Genomic DNA, 13,403 nt, shown 5'->3' with positions numbered 1-13,403 from the left:
CAGGACAGAGGACAAATAGGATAAACAAGAGCAGCCAAGCCCTAACTTTGACCGCGAGCTTTCTCCTCTTCTCTCACTTCCCAGTAGGTGATTCGGAAGGGATTTCCATACCAGCACCTGCCAGTATGACTACGTCTATGAAACACAACACTATCTATTGAAGCGGCAACTGGGGTGGGTAAGGCTCCCCTTTCTGCGCAGGCGCATTCATTTGCAGGCCTGCGACTATCGCGATAGACCAAGCGAGATCGACGCTGGCCCTTTAACAGCCCCTTCCCGGGTGCCTGTCCTGCGCGTGCGCAGTGCCGTTCTGCGCTTGTCATCATGGCGACGCGGGGCCATGTGCAGGACCCTAACGACAGGCGCCTCCGGCCCATTTACGGTGAGTGCCTGAGGCTAGCCCAGTTGTCAGTCCGAGGCGCTGAGGGCTGCGGAGGCCGGGGCAAAGGCCCAGGTGGGATGCTGAGAGCCCGCGCGCAAAACAGGCAGGCCCTGGGGGCGGGCCGCGCGGGCCACTAGGCCGCAGCCGCGGGCCTCGCGTAGGCGCCGGCCCTGCCTTCCTGAGGTGGTAGCGGCGCAGTCGGGGAAGCGGCAGGTCGGTTGAGCTGGCCCGATTGGCAGGCCCGGTTGTACGCATCCTCGCCCAGACACTTGTGTTGTCCACAGGCCTGCGTTGATAGGGCCACACCATGGGAGACTGGGTATCTTCCCACGGGTGGAAGCCGGCTACGGCACACGCTACTTGAGAGGAAATTCCCCACCCAGGAGTTTTTAATTATGGGAATTGGGCCTAGGGGGGTTGTCTGACTAGGCAGGCTTTGGTGAACGTGGAGAAACCGAGGTCCAGAAAGGGGAAGGGGCTGATGGAAGGTCACCCATGTTGAGTCAGGAGCAGGCCCGGGATTCCCTGACTCCCACTCCAGAGCTGTTTGGCGGACAAACAGCTGCTTTGGGCAGCGCGGGAGGCGGGGGGAGGGGGTCTTGGGTCCAAAATAGCAGTGAAGAGACTTACAGCTCATATCAGAAGGACATGCGTGGCTGCTGGAAGGCTTTTCTTTTCTGCAGTTTCTCTGTGGTTTTCTCTGCAGCTTTCTTTTCGGGTGCTTCCCGACACCTCTTACTTCAACCTGTAGTCTTTAAGACCTTGATGTCATCCTGCTATTGTGGTAGTGAAAAGCCACAGATTTGAGTTTGGAAGAAACTTTTTTTTTTCCGCAATAACCGAGATGTTCTGTAATTGCACAGTAGACTTTTGCATTTCCTTTCTTAGATGTATGGTCTTGATCTATCTCAGTTAATGGTGAGAAAGCTTCAAGGTCAGTGGTTTTTGCAAACGTAGACCTCAGGTATATGGTGTGGACGATAGTAAAGGGAAGCCTCTTTCTCCTCATGACTGGAGTAGTTTAGTTTTTTGGTGGGGGAGGTGTTAACTTTATGTTTCTGGCACAATGGGTCCTGCTTTTATTTCATAATTTGTATGATGTGTTATTCTCACATCTCATCTGACTTTAGCAGCAACAACACTATGAGATGGGTAATAATAATAGGTAAAGTGTATACACCACTAAAAATGTCAGTCATTGTTTTTGGCCTAAAAATATAGGCTCTATCATTTAATTTTCACACATTCTTATGAGGTGGTTACTGTTTTTTCCAGCCTTCCAGTGCCCTTCCTTCCCCCTAGATGAATAAAATGGGGCTTTATTGATGTGTAGTTAAGGCCACCCAGCTAATATTTCTTGGAGTTAGGATTTGAACTCCAGTGGATTGTTCCAAGCTCATTCTCTTTGACTATTGTGCTAGAAACCACCTCATTTTGACCCGAAGACACTGAGTTGCTTAAGGTCATGCAGGTTGTGAGTGGCAGAAAAAGTACTTTCCATTTCCTTTGGGCTGATGGTCTCATGCCTTTGTCTTCCAGTATGTATTTTCAGAGAGCAGAGATGATATGTACAAAGTGGTTAGTAGAAGGAATGGAAGCCAGGGTTCACAGCTTGCGGCTCATTTCAGCTTAGGTAGCAGCTACCTGCAGATTTTTTTACTAAAAAGACTTGCTTTCAAGAATAATGGAGTTTTGAAATTGTTCTTGAAGACCAAAGAGAATTCATTTGGTCCCGTAGTCATTTAGAATGAGTAGTGTTTTGACTATCCAAAAAGAAACACCCATGTGCATTTCACATCCCTAAATAGCAGGATGCATTAAGACAGGTACATTAACTTATTATGTTCTCAAAACTGAAGCCAGAATTATGTAGCTTTTGTTATAGCTACATGGAAAGAGGATTAGAGTCTTAATTTAGGAATTCTAAGGCGATTAGTTTTAACTGGCAAGAATAGGGAGAGACTGTCCTTGAATTTAGCACCTTTGACTTATGAACTCCAGACTTTTATTGTTTATATATCCCTATGTATCCCTAAACAACTTTTGTTTCTTAAATTCAGGCAGTTACTAGCTGACAAGTGAACAGGCTCATCCATGATGGTGCTTGCCTACCAGACAAACGTTCAGCATCTGTCAGCATTAATTAGTGCTTACTTGTGGGCTGTTAGGTAGTTAAGATTCTTGTGATCATAGGAAACTGAAGGCCAGAGAGATTAAGTTGCTCAGGGTTATGTGCTAGTAAGTTGTAGAGATGGGATTCTAAAACAGGAGTTCTGACTGGAGAACCTAGCCCTTCACCAAATTCACATTCATCAGCATCACTGTTTTCATACTTTAGTATTTGTACAGACTGCCAAGCTTTCAGGATTTTACATCTGTTTGTTGGGAATCTTCCCTGAGACCTCATCTCTTGTTGCATGTCGTTGAAGGTAGACGTGAACGGGACTATAAAATGATTCACTGAGAAATTGTGGTGAATTGAGATAATAGTGGTTGAAATTCTGATTGTGTGTAGGGTTGGAATAGCTTTTTTGTGTATAAATTTGATTAGTTGAAACATCTTCTCAGTGCATCTTGCATTACTCATTATAAATTGGTAAGTTTAGATATTACATTTTTAGTTTTTGAAGACCTTTACCTATGACTTTATTTATTATACTTTCTCCTTTTGCAAAGAGTGAATAAACTCCTTTTTTACTACATAGTTCTCCACAGAGTTTGTACTCTTTTTTTTTTTTTTTTTGTAGAGACAGAGTCTCACTGTACCACCCTCGGGTAGAGTGCCGTGGCGTCACACGGCTCACAGCAACCTCTAACTCCTGGGCTTAAGCGATTCTCTTGCCTCAGCCTCCCGAGCAGCTGGGACTACAGGCGCCTGCCACAACGCCTGGCTATTTTTTGTTGCAGTTTGGCCGGGGCTGGGTTTGAACCCGCCACCCTCGGCATATGGGGCCGGCGCCCTACTCACTGAGCCACAGGCGCCGCCCCAGAGTTTGTACTCTTATGCGACTGGTTGAGCTCCCATGCTTTCTTCCACCATTATTACTAATTTTAAAATGTTTTTAAGTTGTGGTGGCATCTGTAGCTCAGTGGGTAAGGCGCTGGCCACGATACCGAGGCTGGCAGGTTTGAACCCAGCCCGGGCTAAGTAAACAACAATGACAACTACAACAAATAAAATAGCCGGCGTTATGGCAGGAGTAGTCCCAGCTACTAGGAAGGCTGAGGCAACAGAATCGCTTAAGCCCAAGAGTTAAGAGGTTGCTGTGATCAGTGACATTACAGCATTCTATGAAGGGCAACATAGTAAGACTCTGTCTCAAAAAAAAGTTTTTAAGTTGAGTGTGGTGGCATGTGCCTGTGGCATGTGCTACTCAGAAAGCTGAGGTGGGAGGATTGCTTTCGATCAGCCTGGGCAACGCAGTAAGATCTCACCTACCAAAAAGTTTTTAGAGATCATGAAGTAAAGAAGGAGAGGGATGGAGAGAGATAATAAATATTTGATTCTGTTTAAATAATTAGAAGTGGAAGTGATGGATATGGCACTTGATAACTTTGTATAGGACATGGGAATTACTAGGTCAGCAAATTGCAAAATAGAACTAGAGAAGTATTCAAAGTAGAAAAAATGTTTCCATAATGTTTAGAATAGATACAGACACACAAGCATAGATCCTTTCTTCTACTTTGCCTTATTTTATTTATTATTTATTTTTTGTGGTTTTTGGCCGGGGCTGGGTTTGAACCCGCCACCTCCGGCATGTGGGACCAGCGCCCTACTCCTTGAGCCACAGGCGCTGCCCTACTTTGCCTTATTAACCTGCAGTCTTGCACTAACTTGGATCAGGTTTAGCCTATCTCCCAGTTATGTCTCCCCAGTGGCAGTTGCTTCTTTGGTGAGTTAGGACATTTCCCTTGGGTGCCTCACCAAACATCAGCTCAGTAATTATTCTGCTATAGTTTGTTAATAAAAACTGAGATCTCCAATAAGCGCTGGTGTTCATTCTGACCTCCTTTTGGGCGGTGTTAGCTCTGTGAGTCTTGTCCTGTTTTACCCCGGGAGTGACAGGATGTCCCTGACTGAAGACTGTCTTGCCTTTCTGTAGAAAAGTCACTTGCACAATCTCTTACCTTCTCTTCTGAAAATAATGACAATTTAAAAAGCCTTGACTGCTGGGCAGGGTGGCTCACACCCATAATCCTAGCATTCTGGGAGGCTGAGAGGTGGATGGCTTGAGCTCAGGAGTTGTGGCAGGTGCCTGTAGTCCCAGCAACCTGGGAGGCTGAAGCAAGAGGAACTCTTGAGCCCAAAAGTTTGAGGTTGCTGTGAGCTATGATGCATGACACTTTACCCAGGGCATCAGAGTGAAACTAAGCCTCAAAAAAATAAAAATAAAAAGGAAAGCCCTGAACTAGACTTTTAACTTTTTTTCCATCTTTTTTTCTTTTCTTTTTTTTTTTTTTTTTGTAGAGACCGAGTCTCACTTTATAGCCCTCAGTAGAGTGCCGTGGCATCAAACAGCTCACAGCAACCTTCAACTCCTGGGCTTCAGCGATTCTCCTGCCTCAGCCTCCCGAGTAGCTGGGACTACAGGCGCCCGCCACAATGCCCGGCTATTTTTTGGTTGCAGTTCAGCCAGGGTCGGGTTTGAACCCGCCACCCTCGGTATATGGGGCTGGAGCCTTACCGACTGAGCCACAGGTGCCGCCCTCCATCTTTTTTTTTTCTTTTGTGTGTGTATGAGAGAGAGAGAGAGAGAGAGACAGGGTCTTGCTTTGTTGTCCAGGCTATAGCACAGTGGTGTCATCACAGCTTACTGCAATCACAAACCCCTGGCCTGAAACTATCTCCTTGACTCAGCCTCCCCAGTATCTGGGTCTACAGACAGGCAAGCACCACCATGCCTAGCTAATTTTTTTTTTTTTTTTGCAGTTTTTGGCCAGGGCTGGGTTTGAACCCGCCACCTCTGGCATATGGGGCCAGCACCCTACTCCTTTGAGCCATAGTCACCGCCTCCTAGCTAATTTTTTTTTAATTTTTCTGTTGTGACAGAGTTTCTCTATTGCCCGGGCTAGTGTAGAACTCCTGGGCTCAAGTGATACTCCTGCCTCAAGCCTCTCAAAATATTGAGATTATAGTTATGAGACACTGTGCTCAGCTGAGACTAATACTTTTATTTATTTAATTTTTAAATTTTTATTTAGAGACAGTCTCACTTTATAACCCTAGGTAGAGTGCCATGGTGTCACAGCTCAAGCAACTTCCAACTCCTGGGCTTAGGTGATTCTCTTGCCTCAGCCTCAATGTAGCTGGGACTATAGGTGCCCGCCACAGTGCTGGGCTATTTTTTGCTGCAGTTTGGCTGGGGCCGGGTTTGAACCCGCCACCCTCTGTATATGGGGCCGGCGCCCTACCCACTGAGCCAGAGGAACTGCCCAATTTTATTTTATTTATTTATTTATTTTTTTTGAGACAGAGCCTCAAGCTGTTGCCCTGGGTAGAGTGCTGTGGCGTCACAGGTCATAGCAACCTCCAACTCCTGGGCTCAAGCGATTCTCCTGCCTCCGCCTCCCAAGTAGCTGTGACTGTAGGCACCCACCACAATGCGTGGCTATTTTTTTTTGTTGTTGCAGTTTGGCCGGGCAGGGTTTGAACCCGCCACCTTTGGTATAGGGGGCCGGGGCCCAACCCACTGAGCCACAGGCACTGCCCGATGTGCTTATCTTTAGAGAAGGTTCTATTCATCTCTCTTGCCCATTGATATTAGGGATTGTTGGGGTTTTTATTTTATTATTATTATTATTACTTATTATTTTTTTTTTTTTGCAGTTTTTGGCCGGGACTGGGTTTGAACCCGCCACCTTCAGCATATAGGGCCAGTGCCCTACCCCTTTGAGCCATAGGCGTTGCCCCTTTTTATTTTTATTTTATTATTTTTTTTTGTTGTTTTTGGGTCTTTTATGTTGATTAAATTTGAGTTCTTTGTAGATCCTAGTTATCAAGCTTTTGTCCAATTCATTGTATGCAAATATCTTTTCCCATTCTTAAGTTTGTCGATTTGCTTTATTGTCTCCTTAGCTGTACAGAAGCTATTCAATTTAATTAAGTCCCATTTGTTTATTTTTGTTGTTGTTGCAATTGCCACTGAAGTCTTCTTCATAAAGTCTTTCCCCAGGCTGATAGCTTCAAGTGTCTTCCCCACAGTTTCTTCTAGGATTTTGTATTATTTCATGCCTTAGATTTAGATCTTTTATCTCTCTTGAATCAATTTTATTTACTTATTTATTTATTTTTGGGAACAGAGTCTCACTTTGTTGCCCTTGGTAGAGTGCTGTGGTAGCTCATAGCAACTTCAAACTCTTGGGCTTAAGTGATTCTCTTGCCTGAGCCTCCCAAGTAGGTGGTTCTGCAGGCGCCAACCACAACACCTGGCTATTTTTTAGAGACGAGGTCTCATTCAGGCTCAGGCTGGTCTTAAAGTCATGAGCTCAGGCAGTTCACCTGCCTCCGCCTCCCAGAATGCTAGGATTACAGGTGGGAGCTACCACTCCCAGCCTTTGAATCAATTTTAGTGAGTGGAGAAATATGCAGGTCCAGTTTCAGTCTTTTACAGGTGGTTATCCAGTGCTCTCAGCACCATTTATTGAATAGAGATTCCTTCCCTCAGTGTAGAATCAACATTGTTAAAATGTCTATACTTCTCAAAGCAATCTACAGATTCAGCTCAATTCCCATTAAAATACCAGCATCATACTTTTTTAAGATTTTGACAAAATAATTCTTTGTTTTGTATGGAACCAGAAAAAAAAACCCATATAGCCAAGGCAATTCTTACTAATAAAAACAAAGTTGGGGGCCTCCAGACTTTAAGGATATTGAAATTTGTGTTGGCTGGGCCTGGTGGTTCCCATCTGTAATCCTAGCACTTTGGAAGGCTAAGGCAGGTGGGTCACTTGAGCTCAGGAGTTAGAGACCAACCTGAGCAGGAGCAAGACTCTGCCTCTACTAAAAATAGAAAGAACAGGATGGGATGGCTCATGTCTGTAATCCTCACAGGCTCGAGACCAGCCTGACCCAGAGTGAGACCTTATCTTTAAAAAATAGCTGGGCATTGTGGCGGGCACCTGTAGTCCCAGCTACTTGGGAGGCTGAGGCAAGAGAAATCGCTTGAGCCCAAGAGTTTAAGCTTGCTGTGAGCTATGACCCGTGGCATTCTAACGAGGGTGACAAAGTGAGACTCTGTCTCAAAAAAAAAAAAAAAAAAAGGCATTGTGTCTGGTACCTGTTAGTCCCACCTACTTGGAAGGCTGAGGCAAGAGGATCACTTGAACCCAAGAGTTTGAGGTTGTGGGGCAGTGCCTGTAGCTTAAAGGAATAAGGCGCCAGCCCCATATACCAGAGGTGGTGGGTTCAAACACGGCCCCGGCCGAAAACTGCAAAAAAATAAAAAATAAATAAATAGTAGGATCTTTAAAAAAAAAAAAAAAAAGAGAGAGTTTGAGGTTGCTGTGAGCTGTGATGCCATAGCACTCTACCTAGGGCGGCAGAGTGAGACTCTGTATGTACTCTATCCAGGGCAATAGAGGGAGACTCTATAATAGGAAAAAAATTTTTTTTTTTTTGTTTTTTTTTTTTAAGATAATAGAGAATGCTGGAGGGATTTAACTAAGGAACAGAGTGATCAGGCTTGTGTTTTTATTTGTTTTTTTTTTTTTTTTTTTTTTGTAGAGACAGAGTCTCACTTTATGGCCCTCGGTAGAGTGCCGTGGCCTCACACAGCTAACAGCAGCCTCCAGCTCCTGGGCTTAAGCGATTCTCTTGCCTCAGCCTCCCGAGTAGCTGGGACTACAGGCGCCCGCCACAACGCCCGGCTATTTTTTGGTTGTAGTTTGGCCAGGGCCGGGTTTGAACCCGCCACCCTCGGTATATGGGCCCGGCGTCCTACCGACTGAGCCACAGGCGCCGCCCAGGCTTGTGTTTTTATAAAGATAGCTCTGAATACTGTGTGGGAAAGAGTTTAATGGGGGCAAATGTAGGGCAAGGGTGATCACTTAGGAGGCATTATTCGTTTTTAAATGCACCCCCCTCCCAATCTTGCACATAGTAGGTACTTAACAAAGGTTGTTGATTGAAAGAATGTTTCACTTACAATTTGTATTTATGGTAAAAACAAGGCTCCTATTCTCCAACCTTTAGGATTTTTAAGTAAGTAGCATTATGATTTATCTTGTATGTAGTGCTTTTGTACATTGGAATAGTATCTTTAGTAGCCTCTGAAGCTCCTGTAGAAGTGGAAACAGTACAGGTTATCACTTCATCTGCTATGGAGACCTTCACGGCAGCTGCAAGAATGGAATTTAAAGGCTTTCCTTTTTATTTATAACTCTGATTATTGATACCTTTCATAGTGTAGGATCCATCCCTAAATATGATTGGACAAATAAATCCTAGAACCTCTTCTACAGGGCGAGTAGATGGTAGTCCTCCATGTGTCAGGTCCCACTGCTGTCTGTATCTCCAAGGAAAGGAACTTTGGAGTTACCCTAGGACTTGCTTGTACATTCATTCAACAAATTTTGATAGTCTCTTGCCAGTTATATAACCCAATGTTCCCCAAATTTCTCTTTTTTTAACCAATCTCATGATTTTAGCAAAATTATAGTAATATTTATGCTATTACTTAATATTTTCTATAAGTTGACTTTTTAAAATTTACCTTACAATAATATATATTAATGGAAAACCTATATCACTTGCTCTGTGAAAATAAAACTATAAAAATACAAAGGAAACAAAACCATGTTATTAAAGTCTTAACTAGATTCTGATACTGTGAAACTCTTGAGTCTGAAATCTGTTCCTTCCCTGTTAAAAAGAATAAGACATTAGCAAGTATTAGAGAAGAGACACATTTTCCTTAATGTGAAGGAAATGTTAGAAAAGAGATTAACTTTCTCACTGTTACCTAGTGCTGTCTGCTAGGATCACCTAAAACATTTTTTTCATACTGGGATTCACCCATGCTTTGCAAGACATTGCTTTAACCAGTCCATGTTTTATTTACTTTATTTTATTATTATTATTATTATTTTTGTTTTGCAGTTTTTGGCTGGGGCTGGGTTTGAACCCGCCACCTCCTGCGTATGGGGTCAGCTCCCTACTCCGTTGAGTCACAGGAGCCGCCCACTAGTCTCTGTTATTGTTTATTCTGCTTGATTTGCAGATGGCTGATTTTGGCTGACTCCTTTTGTTAAGGGAATGACTCCAGTTTCCATGGCCAAACCACAGTTACTTTTGAGTAAATTGGTAAAAGACTTAACTAAAAAGACAGACTTAGGATATCATTTTTATTGACCAGTTTTCTACAAGGGCTATGTAATTTATGCTACGGAGTTAGTAATGTAAAATGAAAATAAATTTTTCCAGACATGATTGCAAGAGGGACTTTACCTAACAATTGTAATCAGTGTAACTGGCTTATTGTACCCTCAATGAATCCCCAACAATAAAAAAAAAAAAAGAAAATAAATTTTTCCCAAAAGACTTAGTAACCACTTAATCAACAATCATCTAAGCATCCAGGAAATGGGAGACCGACATCAGGCTGAATGTGGTGAAGTGTCTTAGTTAAAACTCTTGGTGCAAGGAATAGGCACTCATTGATACCAACTCAGGTAAAGGGGAACTGCTACAATCCCTTGTGGGAGAAAAGGGCAAGAAGTAGTGCCTCAGGACTTCATGGAAACTGAAAACCTGTCAGAATCTGAAGGTTCTTTCTCAATTGCTCACCTCTGCTTTTCTCTGTGTGTCTGTTTGCTCTGCTTGGTCATTCAAACTGTTTTCTTTTTTTTTTTTTTTTTGCTTACTCATCAACTTCTCCAGAGCCCTGCATGTTGACTTTTGTGGCTGCACCAAGTTGTGTATGGAGAAGAGAGGGTTACACTAGCGTCACCCCAGAAACTTAATCAGGACCATACCTTCCCTCAATGTTTTGATAAAGATAATTGATACTTTTCATTTTTATATAAATGCTATGTGAATGAAGACTTGAAAGATAGCTTTTTCTTAGCTCTGTATCAAGAAACTTGCATCCCCTAGAGGTCCTTTAAGATAGAAATTGTAGGGCGGCGCCTGTGGCTCAGTCAGTAGGGCGCCGGCCCCATATACCGAGGGTGGCGGGTTCAAACCCAGCCCCGGCCGAACTGCAACAACAAAAAAATAGCCGGGCGTTGTGGTGGGCGCCTGTAGTCCCAGCTGCTCGGGAGGCTGAGGCAAGAGACTCGCGTAAGCCCAAGAGCTGGAGGTTGCTGTGAGCCGTGTGATGCCACGGCACTCTACCCGAGGGCAGTAAAGTGAGACTCTGTCTCTACAAAAAAAAAAAAAAGATAGAAATTGTAGAACTGCCATTTTAAGTCATTAGATTAAAAATATTTATCATTTCCCAACTAGAGTTCTCCATAGCTTGCTGACTCAGGCTTTCAGTGTTGTGATTTAAGATTACTGAGAAGTGGGCGGTGCCTGTGGCTCAAAGGGGTAGAGCACCGGTCCCATATGCCGAAGGTGGCGGGTTCAAACCTAGCCCCGGCCAAAAAAAAAAAAAAGATTACTGAGAAGTAACTTGATTTTACTCATCTTGGAACAAATGCTCATTCACCTTGGGATAGGGTACAGTTTACCTGATTCAGACATGGCCACCTAGCCTTATCCCTTCAACAGGAGCAGTGAAAACCAATTCCAGAGAAGAGGGGATGGACAAATAGGTAAAGTATATCAGAACCATGTCAACTGCAGAGGGAAAAGGAAAATATTTTATCTGATCCATTTTATGGTTAGACCCTCAGAATTGGATCTTACCAAGATAGGTTCTATGAACCTGGAACTTTATGTTAACACATCAGCAGTAACTTAGAACTGACTGACTCCAGAATGAGATTAGCATATCTGGTATTAGGAAGAGAGTATCATTTATTGAGGTAGTTTATCTATCAGATATTCTTTTATTTATTTATTTATTTATTTATTGCAGTTTTTGGCCAGGGCTGAGTTTGAACCCACCACCTCCCGTATATGGGGCCGGCGCCCTACTCCTTTGAGCCACAGGTGCTGCCCCAGATACATTTTTTGAGACAGAGTCTCAAGCTGTCGCCCTGGGTAGAGTGCTGTGGCACAGCAACCTCCAACTCTTGGGCTTAAGGGATTCTCTTGCCTCAGCCTCCCAAGTAGCTGGAACTACGGGCACCTGCCACAAGGCCTGGCTATTTTTTTTTTAGGACCCATTAAAATTTGCTTTAATACTTTTTTGGGAAAAAAATACCACACTTTTAGTGAATGAACGAGAAACATTTTTACAGTAGCAGTAGGCTATTATTTTTATCTACCATGCCATGAATTCATAGGGAAGAGGTTCCAGTAGCTCAGGGAGGCACCTTGCTGTTGAATGTGACAAAGTGGTGATTGACTTGAATTCATGGGAAATAGGTTCCAGCACTTATGTCACTGTTACATGGGGTCTGTTGGTTATCCTGTGTGCTCTGCTGTACACCTATTATGCCATGAATTCATGGGGAATAAATAGGTTCCAGCACCTAAAAACATGGGCCTATTGGTACTCCTGTGTGCCGTGTTATATACTTATTATGCCATGAATTCGTAGGGAATGGATTCCAGGAGCTCAGGCTCCTTTCTGTTGGTTCTCACAAAGTGGGCTTCTTGGGTAGAGCAGGCTGGTGTTTCAGTTGAACCCAGGTACCTTTCTCTTTGGCTTCCTTCTTTTTCTAATCATTTTCCTTCATAAGTTTCAGGAAGCTATCTCAGCTCTTAGAGTGCTTAATATGCTCAATACGAACATTAATCCCCTTGGCGAGATATTTTGCCCTTAACTTTTGTTTGTTTACAACAATGCCAACAGCATGCTGGGTAACATTATAGACTCTTCCTTTGCCATGGTAACGTGCGGCATGCCTTTTTGAACAGTACCCATTCCCTTCATGTCTACAGTATCACCATTCTTGTAGATTCACATATGTGTGTCCAAAGGAACAACTCCATGTTTTCTTTTTTTTGCAGTTTTTGGCTGGGGCCAGGTTTAAACCTGCCACCTCCAGTATATGGGGCTGGCACCCTACTCCTTTGAGCCATAGGTGCCACCCAGCTGTGTGTTTTCTAAAAGGCCTAGAGAACATGTATTAGCTGCCTCTCCTCTTTCCCTTTGCATTCGTCATTTTGGTGAATTACTGGAAGTTGGCGTCTCCCCCAGCTATTTTTTTGATTGCAGTTGTTGTTGTTTGGCGGGCCCTGGCTAGATTCGAACCTGCTAGCTCTGGAGTATGTGGCTGGCGCCTTAGCCACTTGAGCTACAGGTGCTGAGCCCATCTATTCTTTCATTTTTTTTGAAATAAGGTCCCAGGCTGAAGTACAGTGACGTCATCATAGTTTACTGCAACCTTGAACTCCTGGGTTTAAGGACTCTTCCTGCCTTAGCCCCTGAGTAGCTGGGATTACAGGTGTGCCCCACCAAATGTGGTCAATTTTTTCCTCTCCTCTCCTATCCTCTCACTTTCCCTCTCTCCCCTCCCCTCCCTCTCCTCTCCTCTCCTCTCCCTCTCCTTTTTCTCTCCCTCTCCTCGCTCTGCCTCTCCTCTCCTCTCCCTCTCCTCTCCCTTTCCTCTCCCTTCCCACTCTCCCCTCCCCTCCCTTCCCACTCTCCCCTCCCTTCCCACTCTCCCCTCCCCATTTCCCCTCCCCTTCCCGTCCCTTCCCTTCAAGGTCTCACTATATTCACCAAGCTGGTCTCTAATCCCTGGCTTTATGTAATCCTCCTGCCCCTCAAAGCACTGTGCCTGTCCTCTGTACCTGAATATTATGTGGTTCCCTGTGGGATAGGCTTCTTATCTTTTTACCTAGCATCATTGGTGCTCATCAATATTAAATGCATTGAAGAAAGACTGAAGCAATAAAACTTGTGTTCATGCATTTGTTAAAAGTTTTAGTGGGCTAGTTGTGGTAGTTCATGCCTATAAC

At 44.0% G+C, this 13,403-nt stretch overlaps 1 protein-coding gene across 1 annotated transcript in view; it reads left to right on the top strand.

Annotated features, from left to right (window-relative positions):
- The first annotated feature begins 273 nt into the window (after window positions 1–273).
- The window catches only part of NAA25 (N-alpha-acetyltransferase 25, NatB auxiliary subunit), an 86,295-nt gene continuing 73,165 nt past the window's right edge, over window positions 274–13,403 (top strand). The window contains exon 1 of the mRNA XM_053590247.1: window positions 274–382. Within this exon, the coding sequence (XP_053446222.1) occupies window positions 325–382 (58 nt within the window). The 5' untranslated portion in view covers window positions 274–324. The remainder of the gene's footprint in view (window positions 383–13,403) is intronic.

The sequence above is a fragment of the Nycticebus coucang genome, chromosome 4 (assembly GCF_027406575.1).
Source record: "Nycticebus coucang isolate mNycCou1 chromosome 4, mNycCou1.pri, whole genome shotgun sequence".
NCBI lineage: Eukaryota > Metazoa > Chordata > Mammalia > Primates > Lorisidae > Nycticebus > Nycticebus coucang.
Note: the sequence above shows the minus strand (reverse complement) of the source record. Positions and strands in the feature narration are given on the sequence as shown.